Consider the following 23,311-nt stretch of genomic DNA (forward strand, 5'->3'; position numbering starts at 1 on the left):
TTAGAAAAGATTATTAATACTTCTTGGATTCTTTGGTAGCTAGGATTTTTTTGGGCGGTTAAGAGTTTACTATATATATATATACCATGCAAGTTTATTGTTCAACCATATTAAATCTTATGTTTTTTCTAGTTTCTCTCACATTGTAATATTTATTAATAATTGCTCCCGATTTTTTACAATGTATATTTATGAAATTTAATCTAGCGCAAAACTCAAGTCATAAATCAAAAAGATTTATTTTATTTTTTTAAAAAAGGATTTTTTACAATATATATTTATAAAATTTAATCTAGAGCAAAACTCAAGTCATAAATCAAAAGGATTTATTTATTTTTTTATAAAAATTTTAAATAATATTATTTTGATAAAAAAAAATCAACAAGTTGAGTATTATATTGATAAAAAAAATCAACAAGTTGAGTATTATATTTAAATTAAATCAAGTTTAAACTGGTCAAGTCAATTAATAACTTAGACTTTTGATTAAATTAGCTGATTTTTTTAAAAATTTTTCTTCACTTTAGACTAGCCTAGGCTCTAGAACAATCCATCAATTTAATCCAAATTTTACAATTATGATATAAAAATATTTTTTAGCTGGCTTTTGCATTTTAAGATGAAATATTATTTTGTTGGAATTTTAAACTTCTAATAAATATTTAGAATGATATATCATGATAAAAAACTTTTTCATCGGTCAAAACTAAATGTTTTTTTATATAAATAATATTAAAATTATATCTATTTCAATTTTGGTTCATTTAAACAAATAAATTTCTCTATATAAATACCAGTTTTAAGGTTTAATCTCTCAAAACGTAAACAAAGAAAACAAACTTTCTTGTCCGCTAAACATAATCTTCAGGATTAGATTCTCATATATATAATTTATAAGTGTATGGAATTGCAGTTTCTTTCACGTTTTTGTGCGTTTTTTTTTTTTAAAAAAAACTTCTCATTATTCATGGGTGGGTTTCGAAAATTGGGCTTATAATATGAACACAGCTTTTAGATGTGGTCCGCCATAACCAAGCTTACATGGAAGGAGACTGATAGGATGGGTCCAATTACTTAGACTGGGCCACAGAAAAAACCCAAACTAGGTTTATCTATGGTTGAATTAATCTTATCAAATCTGATTTAAACTGAATTGGATCATGTCAACGTTGAGAGATTTTAAAAAATAATATTTTAAAAAAAAATTAGAAAGGATTCGTTGACCCGTGAGTTAAGTAAGTGATCCAATAAACCCAAACTAGGTTTTACACCTATAAATCATATAATTAATTTGTTAATTGAAGCAAAGTACAAGCACCACGACATTAGTTTCCTCTTGAAGATGCCGAGCCATAATGTTTGACAATATCCGCCAGCAAATCCAACAAGTTCCAAGCACGCCAATTTTATTTTATTTTTAATAATTTATAGAGACACTCTTATAACTACAAGATCAAGAAGAGGACTTGGTCCTCTCCCACAAATTAATTTATATATTAAACTACTGTCTGCACCGATTCTTAATGTCAATTAATGAGCCCCCAGCTGAATTAATTAAACCAGCGGCTGCTGCTGCTGCTGCAATCCATCCCTTCGGCATGCATGCATGGCTAGGTGAAATAAAGTCAGGCCACATTGTTCAAGCGCGATGGGTGCTTGTAGAGCTGAAACAATTTCATTCTAATCCTAATAATACCTAGTGTTTAAGTCATAGTTTTGCAGTCATCGAGTCCGAATATTGGAATATTTAAAGATCTTTTTTTTCTTAAATACGTCAAGTTCTGGGAGGATGTCTTAAGATTGCTTAGAAAATAAATTTAATTTTAATACCATGTAAACTAATTCTAATATATATATATATATATATATATATATATATATCGCCATCGAGAAAAGAAGTAAAAGCCATACATGGATTATTTTAGAATCTCCATTGACTTTATTTAAAGCTTCTGTGTATAGACATAAATGTTAATGTTACTATATATGATATACCCATGATCGAGATGATTCAATTTTTCATTAAAAAGGCCATTTAAACGTACACTGCCATATTTTTAATTTCTAGCAAAAATTGGAAAGGAGAAAAGGAAGAGGAGGGGGCTTAATTTTCAGGAACAGGTGTCTCACAAACTTAAATGCGCACCCGTACACCTTCACATGCAAATATAATAATATTTCAATACTTTATAACATAAAAAAATAAAAAATAAAAAAATTATGTATTAGACAATTATATGTGTGTGTGTGTATCCTGGCATAGATACACTTTCCACAGAATTCAAGTAACTACTTTTTCATGTAAAAGTATAAATAATTAAAAAGTAAACCATCATTTATTTATTTAAAAAAAAATAAGGGGAAAATTGACAACTGATTAAAACTCCGGGATCCGATCTATTCAGGAAAAACCCTGTAAAAATCTATTATTTTTTTAAAACGATTTATTCTGAATTTTTTTCAAAAAAAATTGATTAACCCATTTAATCTTTTAACCCTTCTCCTGAGCTGAGTGAAGTTTAATAATTATGAATGTATTTTTATAAAACAATATTATTTTCATACTCTTGAAAGTATATTTTACATTACGCAGATTCATAATTACCGCAATCAATAATTATAATATTGTGAATTCCTCACGTCATTCAATCAAATATTTTTTACCCCATTATAATATTTTTGATCGTGTGGACGTACAGAAAACGATGTAGACTTGTAAGCAAGATCCTTTAACTCCTATGGTTTTGATTGGTCGAACATTGTTAGAGCTTACTTGGTTTATCCTTTTTAGCTGGGCAATAGCAATGAACACATGCTATCATTTATTCTAGTTGTTATGAAGCTAGCTAGCCAGCCAGCCAGCGTTTTGATTTCTGCATCACCAATACTTGTTTAGGTGAAATCTTTATTGCAACTTTAGACTTTTCCCATCCAATTCACATAAATCTGTCTACATATTTAGTGCATTGTCTGCTTCTCATTACCTCTTCTCTACAAAGTCGTCTCTCACTTATCTCTCTGATCACTCTCGTACTTGCATGATTATTGTCATTATATATGATCTTAATTTGCAGTGTTTTTCTAAGTTTTCTTTCCCAAATCATGGTACAATGCAAGAAATTCAGAGGCGTCAGGCAACGCCAGTGGGGCTCTTGGGTGTCTGAAATTCGCCACCCTTTACTGTAAGCCTTACCTTCACCTACTCCCTTCATTAATAAGATCATCTGCCTCCTTAGGAAAATATAAAGAACGTTAGGGTGTAAGAATCTGTGTGTTTTTATACTTTGATAGCAAGCCACATTATAATGTTCTAGCCAGATCTCTTGTTATTTATGATCCCTCATTCTCTTTTGCGTTTCTCTTGAATGTAGAGAGAGGAGATCGTGTGATATGGGCTAGCTAGGGATGTTTCAATGATTTTTAGCTCTTAATTTCTTAATGTTTGTGTGTAGGAAGAGGAGGGTATGGCTAGGGACATTTGAGACAGCTGAGGCAGCAGCAAGAGCATATGATCAAGCAGCTATATTGATGAATGGACAGAATGCCAAGACCAATTTCCCAGCAAGTCATCTTGATCAGGACACTAAGCTCGGCAAAGATAACAACTCTCCCTTGCCTGCCAAGGCACTGGCTGAGCTTCTCTACTCAAAGCTAAGGAAGTGTTGTGGAAAAGACCCTTCTCCTTCACTCACTTGTCTAAGGCTCGACAATGATAACTCTCATATTGGCGTGTGGCAAAAGAAAGCTGGCTCTTGTTCAAGCTCGAATTGGGTCATGAGGGTCGAGCTTGGAAATAGCAACAGGAAGAGCACACAAGTTATGGAGGAATTGCGACCTTCACTGTCATCAGAATCATCGTCAAGAGTTGAGATTGAACCTGAAAATGGTACAGATGAAGAGGATAAGATTGCTATGCAAATGATAGAAGAGCTGCTTAATTGTAATTAATAGGTAATTAATAGGTAATTAATAGACCTTCATGGAACCTCTATTTCTTGTGGGGTCTAGACACCGGACCTTCCTTGACCCCTGTTCGTGCCCTACACAGCAGCTAGATAGTATGTGATTCCCTATATCTCTAGATCATCACCCCATATATACATGCATTTGCCAATTTCCTCACAAATATAAAGTTGCCACTCATAGAATCCAATCTCATAATCTCCATGGCTTTAGGAACTTCGTCTTTGTGATAGGTGACTGGAAAATATATATTCTGCAGACCAATAAACACCTGCTTTAAGCCCAGACACCATTTCTCACTGCAAGCTGTGTTGATTAGACGCCACAAGCCTAGGTATATAAAGCCAGTTTGCCTGATGTGCAAGGAAAAATCAGCCAACATGGCGAATTTTCATGATGTATATCAATTATCATCTCTTATTTACAACTGCATAAATACCTGTGGAAATGGAATATATATATATATATATATATAAGACCCTTTCCTTTTCTTTCATTTTTAAGAGTGGCTTGAGTTTTAATTTGATGAGAAATACGTGGGGTATACATGCCTACCTCCTTCTTTATAGGTGTGCCAATTTACTCATAAAAATGTAAGAATTTGAATACTATATACATGTGTTTTTATTTATTATAGTTAAAAAAATTAATTGGGTTAAAAACAAATGAGACAAGATCTGGCTTATAACATTAATGATATACTAACCCGCCTTAGAAAAGACATGCATGCTACAAAGTAAATATGCGTTGCACGCATGCGATGTAATTGAATTGTTCAGATTTTAATTTATACTTTAAAAATTAATTATTAATTTTCAAAATATTAAAAGCTTATATAATTCTTTCTCGTCATTTGCTATGCCCTACATACGTATCACCTCACATGGCACTCTCAATCATCGTCAGCCTCTTCATCAATGTAAAGTTAGCAACTACCACCAATGGCGAGAATGAATTTCTCCAGCATTCAATTTTACCGCAACATCATTCAAGAATTATAATAAATACATCAGAACAACAAACAGATTCAACAACTTCATTATTCAGCAATTCAAGAATACATACGCTTTTTCTCTTTTTTTTTTATATATTTACTAACTTAAATATTAAAGGATTTCTCGTAGATAAAAAAAAAAAGAAGAACAACTTATGTTTTTCAGGAATACAAAGCCCATATTCAAGCTGCTGACAAGCTTCGGTCTAAAATGTCATCAACATGAGAAGCTCAATTTATGCAGGGAGTTCATCAGTTATATAAGCTTTTTTCTACAGAACACTGACTTGATAGTTGATGCATGTCAGAAAAGCATTTTTCAGACATCTAATTAAGCAAAATGTCCCATCACCGTTGTAATAACGCTATATAATACTGTACTTGTGCTTTAATTTCCACAAAATATTAATTAATAACACTTTGAAAAAAGAACCAAGTAGCTTGATGTGTCATATATAGGCCGTAGAAATTAATTACAGGGGGGGATGTATGTGGACAAATAAGTTTTGGAAATCATTTTTGCCTCATAAAAAGTTGTTCAGGGTACTATAGTATGTTTCCAAGAAAATTGTAAAATGAAAAGGCATTTACTAGAAAAATATCTTAATTAAATACATTCCATTAAAGAGACATCCTTGTGCAGAGGATGGTGTTCAAGGCATTCAAGGGCTGGCTAAAACAAATCCTGATAAATAACTCTAATCTACTTAATTTTCAGAAATTATGTTATCAATAATTATACTACATATCAAGTTAGAAGTTCTTCTGTTTCGTATGATACAAGTCCGAGAGGTCTAAATTAATTTCACAGCTTCAATCACGATCCCAGAATCTGACAACGGGAAGGGACAACTCTTATAGAAGTAGTTGGAAAATCATTAATGAATGCTCCATGTCCTACACTAGTAAGCTATCTCCTTCTGCCGGCAACAAAAAAGAACAGTATATAACATTGCTGCTGTCAATTAGGGTTTTCAATGGAAAATGGGTGGGTAGGTGAGTATCAATAAAGATCGAAGCAAGCCATTGATGTAGATTGTAGACTTGTTTTTTGTAATAATGTTCAAGTGTTCGTCGGTTCTTGTCAATCGATCCTTCTCAAAATGCTTGCCCAGGGGACCCCTCCATCTTTATGATCCCATTTAATTTGTAGGGCAGATCAGTTTTGTTGGTGCCTATATATATATAATCGTAGACACTGTTTAGATGTAAAACAAAAAAAAATGAAGTATTTTAGAAAATTAACATTGGAAACAAATATTTTCTTGTTAACCCTAAGAGAAAAATGAAGAGGAAAAGTTAGAAAACAAAAACAAACAAATAATTCGAAATAGAAATGTTGCTGGCCGTTCTCATCTCAATTTCTAAGGGGAACATCTTATCGAACGGTACCGTTTTTAATGTACATAAATTTGTGTATTCTCATGTGTTGTGAAGACCACTTTGTTTATTTATTTCTCCCTGTAATTTCATTGAACATGTAGTGATGAATGCAGATATCAATGAACAAAATCATAAATTTTATTTTTTAAAAATCAAAATTGATTCATAAAATGGGTTATTTTGTAGACTTAATTTAGCTAATGAAGCTTCATGTTTTTTTTCTTAATGTGAAGGGAGTCCCGGAGAACACAGAGAAAGAAAGAATCAACAGGCTGATAAGGTTGAAGCCTCCCAGCAATATCTGATCCGAAACCTGATTGAAGTGCCTTTTTGCAATCTCAGTTATGTTCATCCCCTGGAGTCTGAGGCACCAGTGGTTTCTATTCAAGTCTGAAACTTGAAACCAAAAAGCTCAGCTGAGAAATAATATAATGGTTTGCGTGCTTTCTTTTGATGTCCTGGACAAGAGATTATCGTGTAATAAGAATAGAGATTTCTGGTTTTTGGTTTCCCACCACCCTTCAGCATCATGCACAACTGGTAACTGATCTGCATTTTTAGGTTAAGACCTGCACCACAGCGTAGATCAGATTGGCATCAACTGCACACGTTATCAGTCCTGGTTCAGGACAAGAAGCTACTCCACACACCGACCATTTGGTCAGTATTCTCTTCTTGCTCCAAATCTCTAAGGATTATAGTAGGGCAACAAACATGCAGACACGAAGATCTGTAAAAGAGAGCTGATAAATCCTTCTTTTACTTTGTACTATTATGAGTTGTTTCTGGCTTCCTGCAGAAGACCCAAATGCCTAAATTCAAGAGCTTGCTAGTAAACTTAGCCAGGCAACTAAAAAATTCTAAACCCCGAACAACAGCAATCCACATCACATGCAATTCGAACTTGTGAGAAACCATGTTACACTAATTAAAACAGGTTCCATTGAGACCAGATGCGGTCCTTGACGACTGCGGGAACCCTGATGGCTACATGGAAGAATGTTGCAGTTCAACCCTACTGCTCCATGTTGTGGACTGAATCAACATGACTTTCTTAAGCCAAATATTCATGCCTGGACAAAAAATGACAACCAGACTTTCTGACCTGACCTTAGGAAACAAAACCACCAGAGATCATTCCATACACAGAAACCAACTGAGAAGACTATTATTGCAAGAGGAATACTATTAACAATCGTGATAATGCCAGTTCAAAATCCATCATCTTATATCACAATAAAAACACAACACTTTGATATTAACGATATTATGGCAGAGTGGCCCTGCAGCCAAAAAGTATGACCGCTACAAAATATAACTCAATAACACCTTCAGATGCTGGTCACATCCTATCAGCGAGATACTTGGCTAGTGAATTGATAGGCTTAGCAGAGTCAACATTTCCTATTCTGCTATGCCGAATCTTGATCCGAGCAAGGTAATCAGCTGCAATCCAAGCAAAGCTCAGCATAGCTGCACCATCTGAATCTTGCAACTCCAGTGATTTCTGAATCCAACGAGGATGGTAGGTAACCTGATACCAAGCGGACGCCTTCCGCTCATAAAGCATGTTCTTTTCGTCATCATCGAGTTGCCCAAAGTCCAAATCCATTTTCTCAAAGACTTGCCTAAATTCTCTCTTTAAGCAATTGTAAGAGTGTTTAAGCCTCTCTTTCAGGTCCCCTTGCTGCCTACTGCTGCCTTTTGGCATTGACCATACATGCCCTGTTACAACCTCTTCTTCCCTCTTCACTTTATACTGAGCAAGAAGGCCATTCAGCTGCCCATCGTATGAGCACTTCCGATCCCATGCATCACTGATATAATCAGTAGCTCCCAGAACTTCAAGATCCAAATCATACGGGACATCACCAGGAACAAAATTAAGATCAGAAGATGCAGCCACATCATCGTCATCATAAGCATCTTTTATCTGGCGATATAGTCTTCCCAAAATTTTCTTTGATTTATAGGACTGGTGCTCCTCTTTCCCCATAAAATCTGGATAAATTTTAGGTTTCAAATCCGAAGGCATTGAAACAATTTTCCCAGTCTTGGGAAAATCAACAGCTGTGGCCGCTAACTCTGCTAGAGTTAGGCACTTCTCATCCAAAGCACCATACTCACTCAAATCAGCACGAACTACATGTGCATTGCAAATTGCCCCTAAATTCTCGTTCGCCATGTTTTTTGCAAAGAATTCTATAATGTCCTGTGTGCCAAACATACAGTCATTAGTAATTTACTCAGTAGCAAGCATCTAATTTCACATGGTTTATCCCCCAAGTGTAGAATTAATAAAATGAACTACAATTGAGAAAGAGTATCCTATGGTTGATACATTAATTAATCCAATAGAACTTTGTAGACACAACAGAAAATATATACCCTTCTTTAAAGCATGCTTTTCCCCTCATATCTAATATTCTAGTTCAACAATATAGTAGAATTATGCAGCAATGCTTCTTTTTTTTTTTCCTTCTTTTTTTTTTCACGAAAAAGGCTGATACCCAGTTATCGCATGCCTATCCACAGAAAGACAGATTGGAAAGTTCCATCGTTCAGCATTCTTCCACAAAGTAATTGCTATTAAAATCCGAACCTGCACTGCTATTATGCCCAAAACTTCAAACATTACATGAACCAATGGCCCCTGATGATGGGTGCATGCAATTGATTAAGAAAAAAAAAAGTAAAAATGATTGGTGTGGTGCCATCTAGGGTGCAGTTAGAACACTTCTAATTCAGAAAGTTAGATGATATATTAAACTTGAGAAATGCATTCACATATCCTGGATTAAAAGAGGAAAAGGAAGAAAAGGCATTCAAGAATGTTCACGAATGTTAAAACTGACATTAAGGTTTTCAAGTGCCACATGTCAATTTACAAAGGAGGTGAGGAATGTGTTTCTCAAGGGTAACAGGATTAACAAAGTTTTTCAGATATCATAACGAGCACCACAATATTCCACAAACTTCAGAGAGGAAATTTGAATAAAGCACATAGCTACCTGATGATTGACAGGGCGAGTAAGCTGTTTGGCTTCTGCAGCATCATACTGCATGGGTATCCAGCTTCTCTTACTAGGAGGAATAAGGTTTTCATCCCAAGTGACAAAGTAGAGGTCCCCATCAAGGTCACTTCCAGAAGCTTCATTTGCATGGGGCCTTTCACCTTTCTGTGGGAAGACAAGGCAATCATACAAGTGATGAAGTCCTGGGTCATCAACCGCTTCCAGAATCCTTATATCTCCAGGATGAAGACAAGGATTCTTAGCTATTACCACAGTCCCTTTGACGACTTGAAGATTTCTCTTGGTCTCACTAAACTTTGAGCCATGCTTCACAAAACAGTTTTCCAAATATGAGTTGGAGACTTGGATAAAGCACTGACCTTGTTCAAGCACCGCTAGCTCGTCCAAGCAGCCCATCAACCATCTCCCAGATGGAACAAAAATTCGAGCCTTTTCTCTGAGGCCCCAAAGCTGTGCAGCTCTTACACAATTTAGCATGCCTCGCAAATGAGGTTCCTTCTGAGGCTTGAAACCTGCACTCAACATTATAGCAGCAACATTCCCTAGCTCAGCACATGATGCAGTGAGGACATCAAATGCGACATCCGAGTCCACAAGCATCTGATTTAGCTTGGATACCATAATTTCCTGCATCTTCCAGAATACTGCATCAGGAACATTGAGAGCAGAGAGCAGTGTAATTATCTGCCTGTTTAAGAAACCAGGTTGAAACCTAGTCCAAGAGCAGATTTCCAAAATAGTATGGTTAGATTGGAACTTGTTCATACTCGACCTCAGAGATAGGCGGATGCCATCACCTTGCTCTGGCCAACAAGCCACGACTCCTTTGCAACCAGCATATCTGATTTGGTACGCAGAGGGGGGATCAAAATCAAATTTAAGTTTCTCTGCAACTTCCCTGGCAAGATCTGGAGTGATCATGCCAATGCCATCGGAGAAATCATAGCCATTCCTCTTAATATCAGGAAGATCAGAATTAACCTCCTCTGGTGGAACTTCTATAGTTGCATAAGTAGAGGAGAAACACTGACCCATTCTTGCAGCACACTTTGCAATGTTCTTATTGGTGAACTTTCCCATCCAACTTTTAATAGCCATCACATTTATGTTTCTGTCTTCAGCAAAAAACCAAGCAGAACGGTCCCTCAATTGATTGGATGAGAAAGCCAAAAAGGAGTATCTCCGACCACATAAATAAAACCCTTCAGTCAAAATGCTCCTCACTCTTTTGAAGATTCTTGTTTTCTGAGGGAAGGAATAAGAAGTGATGGCTCTGACAATAGGAGCAGCAAAATAGTTTAGAGCATTTGAGTTCATTGTCTGCACGCCCTCATCCATGAAGGTAACTCTGAGAAACCGATCAGCAACATCCTTGTATTTCCTCAAAACCCTATTCGAGAGTTCAACTTCAGGTGGAAGGCAGTAAGCTTTAGTTGGAGTGATGATCAGCCTTCTAATTTCTGCAATATCATCCAATTTTTTCTGATTTTTAAAAAGTTTTGGGTTCTTCAGCAACCATTCTTGAGTAACTTTCAGCTTCTTATAAGCATCAAACACTGGGCGTCTGTACGGATAAATGTGCTTCAGTGCAGCTACATTGACTTCAGTAGGTTGATTTCTCAATAAGTCAAAGAAGTCATTTGATAATTGATGCTGATTGAATATGCCTTTATGCATGACAGCATTCACTAAAAACAATACATCAAAAGCTATTCCCTCCTTGTGATGAATACAAAAGAAAGGATCTGTCATGGGCATTCCAAAGTCTGGTTCGTCCCGAATCCTGATTGGTCGTCTGAGGTATTCCTCCTGCACCCTCCTTTCCTTGAGAAAATCCACAGCTTTTCTCAACTTTGGACCATGACGAGGTGGGATTGAAACTCTATAAGAATGGCACCGACCAATAGCCCCACTGGCTGTAAAATCTGTGGTTCGGATCCAAGGATCGTCATCATCCAACAAATCAAAAGGAACTGATACTTCGATATCATCATCAGCAGTTCTGTACCAGACCCAAGGTGCAGAAGCCAGCTGCAGCAAGAGAACTAGACATGATGTTTCTTTGTACTGTTTGATCTCATTAATGTCTCTCACCAGGAACTCGACTTTAAAATCACATTTTATAACAGCATGTTCAGCTGTACTTTTGAAGGAGAAAGCAGTATTTCTAGAGAAACAAAACCTGCAGGTTCCGTCAAAAGGATCCACTAGAAAATCAACACCAGTAGGAGGTCCTCTCCAACCAACAAAGAACTCATCACGACTAACCAAGGTCCCTATCTCAACATCCACATCAGATAGCTTAAACGGAGTTGTTTTCCTCCTCCTCTGATTCAAGGTGAAAGGATTTTCAGGCCCCAAACTAGCCTTCAATCCTTTGTTATTCAAGAAGAGCTCACATCGGTCTGCAGCATCAATAGCCCAAGTTGCTGATTCAGGCAACGCAAAATGCACAAACGCATGGGGCTCCACTCTCCTATAATCTTCTGTTCTTGTGATCTTTGTGAGATCAGCAATCTCAAAGTTGGGATAGGACTCAGGAGGGGTCCATGATGTTTTCAATCTACACCGCCAAACAAGTCCAATCTCTCTTTCCAAGTATTCCAAAAGATCTTTTGCAGTGACATGAATGTCAAATCCCCCAATACTAACCTGAGTGACCACTGTTTCCTTTGCACTTCCTTCTGTCTCCATTCTATTGTTAAAGATTCACCGCTGCTAAAGATTATGCGAAGATCTTCTAACAAGAACCTGTTAAAGAAAACATGACAAACAAAACGAAGATATTAAAACATATGATTTCTTGTAAAACGCTGGCAACATCAATCCCACAGATTCTCCCAAATAAACAAATCAAAGAATAAATTCACAAGTGGCAACAACTAAACAAATAAATCTTGAGATTGGCAATGTTTCAAGACAGAATTTTGGAAATGCAATAACCAGCAAAGGCATGGGCCATGTCATTAACCACTTACAACACAGAACATCAAAATTTCATTCTTTGGCAATATATTTCAAATGTAAAAGAAAGTATTCAACTTCCCATACAAACAACCATGTAATGCACAGACATGGTCTCTAATACTTGTCAAAATCACCAAATAGAAACAACGCATTTGAAAGTTCGGGGATTTAATCTATAACAATACCTAATTCCATTATCTTTCCACTTTCTCAGAAACCATAGAGAATTTCAAATGAACCGCATCAATCCACTTCACAAAAAGCCCCACACTAGTTAACATATAAACAATATAAACCAAACATATCACATATCATACATTTCAGAATAACAAAAGAAAAGCACTTTCTTTTTAAGCAAAATCATTGTCGCAAATTTACAAAAAAGAAACAACCCGTTTGAGAAAGTTTGGGTGTATCATAAAACAACATCCAAATTCCAGTTTTCTTACAATTTATTAGTAACCAAACAGAATTTCAATAAACCTCATAAACTCATTACATAAAAAAGGCCCAATGTTTCCATAGCAACGCCCAGGACAAACAAATTAACATATAAACAATCTAAAACATTGTATGACATGATCATATGTTATTAAAATAACTCCTCATGCTCGTAACAAATTTACCAAATAGAAACAACCCATTTGCGAAAGTTCTTAGCTTTACCCCAAAAAAATAATTCCATTTTCTTCACTCTTTCTCAGCAAACAAACAAAATTTAACAAACCCCATTAACCCATTTCATACAAAAGCCCCATTTTCCAATAGAAAAAACCAGGACATGCTACTTTACAAGTGCATGATCTAAACGATGCATCACATAATCATAGATCATCAGAATAAAAGTACTGACCTTTCGGTTTTCCTCTTTCAATGTTTTGATCCTGATCAAGCTAGAATTGAGACGATCTTCATGGGTTTTGAGTGAGCAGAGAGTGAGGATTGTGCGAGTTGGTAAACAAAGAAAGCACTGGTCGGGAGTTACTGTAGCCGTTATTTAAAAAAAAATACATATTTTTAAGATTGATATATTAAAATAATTTAAAAATATAAAAAAAAATTAAGAAACATGATTTTAATTGCTATTTAGAATTGTTTCAGGTTTTTCCAATTTATTTTTTTCAGCTTTATCTTGGGTTGATTTGTATGGGTTTTATCATAAGAATTTTGTAAGTATCATGGCTCCAAAAGAAAAGAGGGTTGGCGGTAATATTTATGTGCATATGTTTTTGGACGGTTCATGTGGTAAGAGGATAGCAATAAAGGCAACAATAAAAAAGAACATTCCTTGTTATTGTTTTTCCGTGTTTTGCAAGGATTTCATTACATTCAAGGAAGCTAAAGGGTTGACATTCAACGAATGTGAATCAATTAAGCAACTAAACCACAAGTTTTCCTATCATTTTTAGGACATCATCGGCAGCTACAACAATCTTAGATCTTTCGGGATATTATCTTGGTTATAAATAGTTTTTAACCAAATAAAGCACTTATTTTGTGTTACTTAAGTTGTTTCATACTAGACTACGTTGTTATTTAGGTTTATAACATCCAATAAGTCATTATTTAAGGCTCATTAGATATTTTAGGTTTTAGTTAAGTTGGATTTTGTTTTGGGTCTTTGGCTTATAATCCAATATGGATTTATTAGGGTTGTTTGACAAGACTATTTAAGTGTTTGTGTGTTTTAAATTTTGATATCTTTGTTATTTAAATAAAATTAGTGTGTTTATTTAAAAGTAATATCTACCTCTTTATTTATCAAAAAACAATTGAATTTATCAAGATACAACTAACTTCCTATTAAGATGTATTTGTGGTTCTTGGTTCATACAACCAACATATCCAGGTTCATTATAATACATTTCATTCTTTGATTCAAATAATCCTTGGCTTAAATTTCTTTTCACAGTCTAGATATGTTATTTACTCTGTTGTGGGTCCAAAAATCTTTATTTTCTGAACTTGTATTAGTTGGTATTGGAACTTGATTATAAATAACATGTAAATATCAAGTGATATTTATTTGTTTAAGTTTGTTATTGTTTAGGTTCAATTCCACATCTAAATTCTAATTTTTTCTCACATTATTTACTATCCATGTTAGTATTTTAGGATCCTAGATAATAATAATAATAATAATAAAAGTTTGCATTTTATCCAAAATAGTATATCTAGAGAAAAAAAACCAAAATCACAAACAAACAATAAATTTGTTACAATTGGGTTTTCTCAATAAATTACAAGGTTTGAGTTTTTGGCCTTTAAATCAATTTCTAGTTTTTGGCTTTTAAATCAATTTCTTACATGGTTCAATGGTTTGATTTTTTTAAAAATTTATAGTCTTAATCAATTCAGGTGTATAAGGTTTAGTATTAAATTTAAATCAAAATTTTTATTCTTATCATGTTTTATTATATAATTTTATATCCTGTTTTGTTTTTGTTATATAAGGCAAATGTTGCAATTATAATTTCAACATCTAAATTGAATTGTTATTTAAAAAGTTTTTTAGGTGAAATACGAAAAGAGTGTAAACATATAAAAAGTGAATAAACATATAATTTTCTACCACTAACATAATTTTTTTTTAGATTATGATATATCTTCCAATTAAGGATCACCATCACCGTAGAAAAACAATCAAGATTTTAGTTTTCAATCCCTATAAAAATAACCAGAGAGGATGACCTTGTTCTTTAAAAAGGCACGAGATCAAACATAAAGGTAAGAGGCCATGATTACTAGCTTGCTAGGCGATGCATGTAGGAAGCATAAATTGTGTGTTGATCCATTTTTTGATAAGGAAGTTGATAAAAATAAAAATAGGAACTATGATAATATATCATTAGACCATGAAAAATATATAGAAAATATATAGAGTATCTCATCATGAAAAGTGGTATTCTGCTGTGATAACTTTAGCTGAAATCTAGCTTGTATAATTTGATGTGGTGGTAGTTCAAAAAGTAAAAGAAAAGATAGAAATAAAAAAAAAAGAAAAAGAAAATGAGACTCGGTATAATAATATTTATGAATAAAATTAAAATAATATTATTTATAGATGAACTTTATGGAGGTCCTAAAGTAATATCGTTCATGGATAATCTTTACATATAAATTTGAAATAATACTATTTATGGATGAGCTCCATAGAAGAGTTTAAAATAGTATTATTTATTGAAATAGCGGATAGATGAGTTTTAGTAAAATATAATTAATAGACAAGACTGAAATAATATTATTCATAGATAAACCTGAAATAATAATATTTATTGAAATAGTAAATAGACGAGTCTTAATGTAGTGCAACTCATAAATGAAGTTAAAATAATATTATTTATGAATGGGCTTCACGGATAGGCATGAATTAGTAACATTCATGAAAGATATTTTTTAGAAATAGTAAATAAATGGACCCTGACATAGGCATAAATCACTTACAATTGGCCCACCTGAGCTACATGGTAGCTTGACTAGGCTACTAGATTCAGCCCCACTAAGCTCCCTTGTAGCTTGGATGAGACAAGTTTATTTATTTATTTATTTATACTTTTTATATTATTAGCAATTAATGATTAACCTTTTAAGATAAATATATGAAATTTAGCTACTATTCTAAAAGGATACGCATGCATGAAATAACACATCTCACTAAAATTTATTGAGTGTGTGAATGTAATAAATATATTTTTTACTTGAAAATATATTAAAGTAATTTTTTTATTTTTTTATATTTTTTTATCAAAAAATCCAAAAATACCTAAAAAAATTAAAATTCAACAAAAAAAAAAAGAAGGCTCAGCGTCTATTCAAAGAAGAGTTCATATAATTATAAGCTTGAGTTAAACTCGAATGTAAATAACAAAAAATTGACTAAAAAAGTGAAGAAAAGGAAAAGGCCAAAGTACCCTGGCAGCTGGCGAGCCTTGACGGCTTGATAGGCCCACGCACGAAAGAATATTAACCATGAAAAGATAAGGGATGATTGTAAATAAATCCCCTTTTTATAAGTACATTTTCAATTAAGAACCCAAAGTTTTAAGTTAAGCAATTTTATTCAAAACCAGCATTTGTTACCCATCGAAAGAAATTAACGAAGACCATGAAGTTTATTTATCCTTTTGTTTTCTTCACATACCAATACTAGTTCCATTAAATTAGTAATTCGATAATTGGAATGAGGTCATATATGTCTTGATTTTTTCATAATGTGATAAATAATTTTCTGAAAAATAAAATTAGAATTGAAATTGACATTTTTTTCTAAACCCAACTTTAAATTTTTAATATTTTTTCTTACATGTTCCATTATAAGTAATGAAAGACCTTTTATTTACAAGTAGAAGGCCCTCCATTTTGGTCTGAGTGAAATCACAACACACAAACCCCTCGGACAACCCCCATGGAGCCATGCCAGCCCCCCCATGGCCAGACATAATTTTCTTAATTTTTTCCTGTTAACTGATAGGGATAAAATTGATTAAAATCTAATAGTTATAGACTAAAAATGGTTAATCTCGAATTATGGGGACATTAGTGAAAAATAAACTATAGTCTAGGGATCAATCTGTAGTTATCCGAAAAGATTGTATCGTCTCACTCATCCGAGGAGGGAGGATATTCGAATTCTTTCGAATATTCTATTCTTCACTATTTGATTCTCTCCCGCATTTTCTCTCTCTAACCAGTAAGCAACCACCTCTAACACCTCTCTCATCATCGCCTCTCGTAATCAACAAATCAAATCCCTAATTACAATCACTAATCGCTAATCTCACGAGCAATTAACGATAATTCGACGATCTTGTCTTCTCCGGTGGCAGTGATCAGGTGCGGTGAGGAGCAGAATGAAGTTCTGGAAGAGCTTGAGTAATTTAATAGAAGAAACGGTGCCGGATTGGAGAGATGAGTTTTTATCTTATAAAGACTTGAAGAAACAGTTGAAGTTAATTTATCCTAAAGATGGGGATAAGCCGCTGAATAAACGGCCTAGATTGGATGATGATCTAATGGACGGTGGCGATGGCGATGGCGATGGCGATGGCGGTGAGGTGGAGAAGGAGGTGATTGATTTTGTTAGGGTTTTGGAGGATGAGATGGAAAAGTTTAATGCTTTTATTGTTGAGAAAGAAGAGGATTCTGTTATCAAATGGAAGGTATAAATTTTTATTTTTTTCTTTGTTTTTTTTTAAATTAATTTTGATTTATTTTCTCGGTCTTGATTTTTATTGATATCAGATGCTTAATTTTTGTTCATCTTTTATTCGAATAATGTGTTGGATTTTGGGTAGAAATTAGAAGTGTGTTATTTTTTTTTTAATTTTTATGGATTTGCCAAAGGTTATTTGCAAAAATGAAATGCAAAATTATTTAACGAGGCTGGATTATACTCCCTCCTTTGCTAGTGGGAGCGAGTAATCAGGTATATTGAATAAATTTTGGGGTTTTTGAATTGGATTTTAGAAGATGAGGAATCGTGTGTTCTGTGGTTGATGTGGAATTGAAAGTGATTCGTTGACACGAACATAAATAAGATTAATTTTATAAACTAGAAATGCATTGTTTTTTAACGGAAGCGGTTGGATTTGGGAAATTGTGGCTGTAATTGATTTTATTCTAATTGAATGGTTTTTTTTTTTTTTTCCGTTTTGGTCGTGCTTGTCATGCAGGAGCTACAAGATGGAATAGAGAAGGCGAAGGATTCGAATGAAGAGCTGATGAGAGTAGGGAGGGAGATAGTGGATTTTCATGGAGAGATGGTGTTGCTGGAGAATTACAGTGCCCTTAACTACACAGGTACTTGTTTCCTCTTTCTGTGGTTGGTGAAGCCCCATGATCTGTGTGGATTAAACACAATGGCCAGTTTTTTTGGTGACATTGTTAATGCTATGATAAATGGCTTACAAAATGACTGTCTATGGCTAATAAGAACACATATGTTATAATAGTAGCAACCATTTTGTTGAGTTGACATGATTATGGAGTGCCACTTGATAGAAATTGATTAGGGTGGATGCAAGCTGCTGATGGCAAAATTGTGACCCAACTTTACCCAAACTTATATAGAGCAAAGTCTAATATTTTCATGGATGAGGGTCGCTTGCTTAATTGGAGGGAACAAAGAAACTTACTACCGAGGCAGCTACATATCGTAAACTGGGCTTAAGTTGTCGAATTGCTTGAATGGAAGTTTTTGTGATTCAACAACTTGAAATTATTCTTATGAAGTATTCTGTGTGCAGGACTAGTGAAGATATTGAAAAAATATGATAGGAGAAGTGGAGCTCTGGTTCGCATGCCCTTCATCCAAAGGGTAATGCAACAGCCATTCTACACAACTCATGTACTTACCAAGCTTATTAAGGAGTGTGAGGCGATGCTTGATCGAGTTTTCTCTAGAAATGAACCATCAGTCTCACCTCATGCAACTGAGGTAGAGAGCCATGACAACAAAACATCAAATGCAATTGCAGAGAGGTCACTCAGAGTTCCCAACGAACTCCCAGAAATAGAATATACGGAGAGCATGTACGTGAAACCAACACTGTCAGCACTTCGAGTCTTGAAGGAGATTCGGAGTGGAAGCTCAACTGTAAACGTGTATTCATTGCCCCCTTTGCAAAGCAATACTCAGTCTGGGGATTGGAAGAAAGTTGCTGTCTTGGAACAAACGGCCAAATAGACTTTGTTCTGTTTTAGAGAAAATCAGAATTGCTAACTCGTTAGTCTTTCCTCGCCTATATTGTACACATGGATTGGCAGTGGTGTGCTTGAGCCATAGCTCTCTGTATCACTCCATTTTATTTTTGCAAATTCTTGAATGTTGGAATGATGCCCTATCAGTTCTTCTTTGTGGAATATAAATGTGGCTGTGACTGTTATGTTCTTGACAACGAAATAATCACACCATTTTCGTCTATCATATACTTTATATCTCAGGGATGATGGCTGTTTCTTTTAAGAACAACAATGTGAATCTCTTATCGGTGGCATCTCTCAAAACTTGCATGGTTTAGCCTCAACCAGTTGTGTTTGTCTATGTATGTGTATATTGTATAGCGGCTACTAACAAGCTGCGCCTGTAGCTCAGTGGATAGAGCGTCTGTTTCCTAAGCAGAAGGTCATAGGTTCGACCCCTATCTGGCGCGAGCTTTTTCTACAGAAAATACATGTTATAAGAAGTACTTGAGGAGTGCGGATCTAGTGTTAAATATATTTTTAATGATATTATAACTGACTTTAAAATATTTTATAGAATTTCATGTGTTAAAATATTTTATAGTAAATAAATTAAATTTAAAAATTGATTGGAAAATATATTTTATTAATTATTTAAAAAATAATAATAATTTGGAGTTTCTTTTTAGTTAATCTTGTTATTTTAAGATTTATTAATTTATATGATGCCACTGGGGGTTAAAAAATTTTAAATGTAAAAAAAAATATATGATAATTTTTTTTCATATTATCATTAAACTTAAAAATATAATCATGTTGAAAATTTTATTTTCATTAAAATATATTTTTTATTAATTCATTGCTTGTTTATTTTAGCGAACATGAAATTTTTAACAAAATTTATTGTTTTTATTAAAAATATATATTTTATGATTATTAGAGCAAATTAATAAAAAAAAATTAAATAGTTTGTCCATCATTTATCATTTATGTTTGATTGAAAACTAAAAAAAATAATATTATAGAATCATTTTTCAAATCTATTTAATTAAAAAAATTATTTTTCATAAGCAATTTATTATTTTCACATCCCATGCATAATAATTAAAAAATATTAATATTCAAATAAAAACTTATAATTATATTTAATAGCCATATCAAAACTACAATACATATTTTAGTAAATTTTGTCGGAGTACAAGAAAGAAAAAAAAAAGAGGTAATGATATTTTTTTATTTTTAAAAAAATTATTTTTAAAAACAATGCATCAAAATATATAAAAAAATTTAAATTTTCTAAAAACACAGATAAAATTATATTTCTAAATGCTCATAAAATAATAAGCCAAAAAAAGACTAGGCTCATCACCTGTCTCATTAGTGGTAGGTCAGTATGCGTGTCTAACATCACTTGCTGTTTTTTTTATTAATATCAAGAACTGAAATACAATTGTATATTATTGAATGAAAAATATGATATTGTTCCTCCATTGATATTTTTTTATTATTTTTATGTAGTATCATGGTCATCCAATAAAAAAGGTTTTAATTTTTTTAAATAAATAATTTTAAAACTTAAAGGTTATAATATTTAATTGTAGAGTGGATCATTTAGACTTTTCAACTCAACTCAATGTACATGCATTATAAACGGGGATATTCTCGCTCACAAGGAAAAAAGAAAGTGAGTTAGAAAAAAAGAAAGAAAGAAAGAAACTTGAATAAAAATTAAAAAGGAAATGAATTGACAAATCTTTTTTTTTTTGGTCAATAACCTCATACAAACTAATCAATCAAATATTGATTAATACGTTATTAAAACGGCTCTTCTGCTCATAATTTTAAGTTTGTTTAGAACGCTCAAAGTCTCAAAATCTGTAATGTACATATTAGGTTTTACCCAGGTATAGTTTGTGTGAATTTCATTCAAAGGCAATCTTCAAAAATCCATGTTCTTGAAATCTCAACCTCAAAGGTAAGAAACATGTTAATGAATTTGGCTCTTATCAATGCCTTTTAGATGACCAACCTAATATATTTTAGTTTTTTGGTGTTAGCAGAGACGACAGTGATGACACCTTCTAGTCACCTCAGAGCTTGATGCTTTTGTCTAAAAAAACGCAATGCCAAGTAAAGCCTTAGGCAGACCATGCACATCTGAATAACACTGGCTTTTCCTAATTTTTTTTTTGGGAAAAAGGAATCTGAACTACCTAATCCTAGATCCATTTTTTTTTTTTAGATTAACGTGGATGTCTGGGCCAGCTTGCGTGCACTACGACTAATCCCACAGGCCCTGAAGTTAACGACCATGTAAGCTTCTAATGACTATCATATGAGCAACCAAAGATTCAAACCTGAGACCATAGAGGGAGCAAACCCTTTAATCCCAAGTTTTTACCACTTGGCCACCACCTAGATGGTTATCCTAGACCCAATTTTAATTTCACGAGAATGCATATTTCAATGAATTTTTCAAGCATAGTTTCAACATCATGATATCAGCTTGTATGTCATTAGTTCTGTGTTAACCAATGCCTCTCCATGTGACCAACCTTTTCCTCCTGGACTTTGCACTTTACCATTACTTATCAGCATAGCCATATGATCCTTTATATCCCAACACTAGTTCTCCATTGCTTTGTGTGAAACATCAGGGCTTAATCACCTATAACCAAGATGTTCATTGCTGCAGAAATACCTGGCTTCCTGCTAGTTTTTTCTGATGGGATGGTAAAACGGTTTGCCCCAGAAATAGTGCCTGCCTCGGCGGAGGAATCATATTCCAATGGATTCAAGTTCAAGGATGTGTTCATTGACTCGTCTAAGCCGATAACTGCAAGACTATTCCTTCCTGATACTCGGGGTTCTGCGAGTCAGCTTCCTGTTGTGGTTTATTTTCATGGTGGTTGCTTTTGCTTTTGCTCAACCACATGGTTTGGGTTCCATCATTTTCTTGGAGACCTATCTAAGGCATCTCAGTCCATTGTCCTATCTGTTGACTATCGTTTGGCACCGGAGAATTGCCTTCAAAATAGCTTATGATGACTGTTTCAGCTCACTTGAATGGCTAAGTAACAACGCGAGCTCTCAAGCATGGCTTAAGCAGGCTGATCTTTCTCGAGTTTTTCTCTCTGGAGACAGTGCTGGAGGGAACATTACACACCATGTTGCTATCAGAGCAATGAGGAGTAATACTTGTCAGGTTAAAATCAAAGGATTGATGTTGATTCATCCTTGTTTCGGGGGTGAGAAAAGGACCATGAAAGAGACTGGTGAAGGGGCAGCAAGAGACGTGGCCATGAATGATATGTTCTGGGGTCTAAGTATACCTGAAGGATCAAATCGTGATTACTTTGGCTGTAATTTTGAGACGCAAGATGTATCAGCAGCTGAATGGAGTGAGTTTCCAGTGGTTATAGTTTATGTGGCTGGCTTGGATTTCTTGAATGAAAGGGAAGTCATGTATGCACAGTTTTTGGCAAGAAAAGGGGTGAAAGAAGTGAAGTTGGTTGAAGCTGAGGGGCAACAGCATGCCTTTCATCTGCTCTCTTCTGAATCTGAGGCGACTCGTTCGCTCCAAAAACAGATGAGCGAGTTCATGAAGAGCCACTAGCTTCCTAGACGGGTGTCACATGTCATATGTGCCTGCTGTCAGCAACCAGGAGAAATTGCAAAAATATTAGTAAAGTTTGGAGTTGGTAGCCATGTAAGAAGTTTCAGCATGAAGGATTCTCTATTACTGCTGTAATGCTATCGTAATAATTATTGCGATCAAATGTATACCGATAAAATGTTTCTAACGATGTAATCATTGTAAATAACAGAATTCCAAAATGGTTTTTGACGCACGTATAAGAAAGAATTAAGGTTTTTCAAATCCTAAAATGTTTGTTTCAATACATTCTGAAATTCAATAATTTTTAAATATATTTATGAAAATAAATTGCAAACTGCGAGAACTAATTTAGTTATGAAAACGACCTCAGCTAATTGTATCCCGTTGATTGAACCGGGTCTGTAGAATACATTAACAAAATTTCAGTCCGATTCAACAACCGATCAAAAGTTGTCTATTTTCATAAAACAAAAGAACTTATCAGCAGTCTCAAGAAATACCAGAAAATCTCATGCAAATTAGTAACTATGGACCTTGATATAGAAAACATGATATCTGCAGACATCCTCATCCACAGCTGAACGAACCCATACAGAAACAGTCAAGGAGCCAATGCTGGACTAATCTTAACCATAAGAACAGATTCAATACATGACTGCATGCATATAC

At 34.1% G+C, this 23,311-nt stretch overlaps 3 protein-coding genes, 1 long non-coding RNA gene, 1 other non-coding gene and 1 pseudogene across 5 annotated transcripts; 4 read left to right on the forward strand and 2 right to left on the reverse strand.

Annotated features, from left to right (window-relative positions):
- Window positions 1–2,960: 2,960 nt before the first annotated feature.
- LOC105136161 (ethylene-responsive transcription factor SHINE 2-like) lies at window positions 2,961–4,126 on the forward strand. The gene is made up of 2 exons (XM_011041395.1): window positions 2,961–3,182; window positions 3,453–4,126. The coding sequence occupies exons 1-2, from the start codon at window positions 3,058–3,060 to the stop codon at window positions 3,946–3,948; spliced, it is 621 nt and encodes a 206-aa protein (XP_011039697.1). The 5' UTR covers window positions 2,961–3,057; the 3' UTR covers window positions 3,949–4,126.
- A 3,121-nt stretch (window positions 4,127–7,247) lies between these two features.
- On the reverse strand, window positions 7,248–13,336 carry LOC105136162 (RNA-dependent RNA polymerase 6-like). The gene is made up of 3 exons (XM_011041396.1): window positions 13,196–13,336; window positions 9,352–12,126; window positions 7,248–8,552 (listed from the first exon to the last, which is right to left on the reverse strand). The coding sequence occupies exons 2-3, from the start codon at window positions 12,067–12,069 to the stop codon at window positions 7,683–7,685; spliced, it is 3,588 nt and encodes a 1,195-aa protein (XP_011039698.1). The 5' UTR covers window positions 12,070–12,126; window positions 13,196–13,336; the 3' UTR covers window positions 7,248–7,682.
- Window positions 13,337–16,982: 3,646 nt separating this feature from the next.
- LOC105136164 (SPX domain-containing protein 1-like) lies at window positions 16,983–19,266 on the forward strand. Its single transcript, XM_011041398.1, has 3 exons — window positions 16,983–17,501; window positions 18,015–18,141; window positions 18,588–19,266. Exons 1-3 carry the CDS (start codon window positions 17,193–17,195, stop codon window positions 19,025–19,027), a joined length of 876 nt encoding a protein of 291 aa, XP_011039700.1. The 5' UTR covers window positions 16,983–17,192; the 3' UTR covers window positions 19,028–19,266.
- On the reverse strand, window positions 17,568–18,669 carry LOC105136163 (uncharacterized). Its single transcript, XR_844306.1, has 2 exons — window positions 18,591–18,669; window positions 17,568–18,144 (listed from the first exon to the last, which is right to left on the reverse strand). It is a non-coding gene; the product is annotated as an uncharacterized LOC105136163 (long non-coding RNA).
- Window positions 19,267–19,420: 154 nt separating the features above from the next.
- On the forward strand, window positions 19,421–19,493 carry TRNAR-CCU (transfer RNA arginine (anticodon CCU)). Its single transcript has one exon. It is a non-coding gene; the product is annotated as a tRNA-Arg (tRNA).
- Window positions 19,494–21,702: 2,209 nt separating this feature from the next.
- LOC105136188 (probable carboxylesterase 17) lies at window positions 21,703–22,639 on the forward strand (annotated as a pseudogene).
- The last annotated feature ends 672 nt before the right edge of the window (window positions 22,640–23,311 follow it).

Source organism: Populus euphratica, unplaced genomic scaffold, assembly GCF_000495115.2.
Source record: "Populus euphratica unplaced genomic scaffold, PopEup_1.0 scaffold51.1, whole genome shotgun sequence".
In the NCBI taxonomy this organism is placed as follows: domain Eukaryota; kingdom Viridiplantae; phylum Streptophyta; class Magnoliopsida; order Malpighiales; family Salicaceae; genus Populus; species Populus euphratica.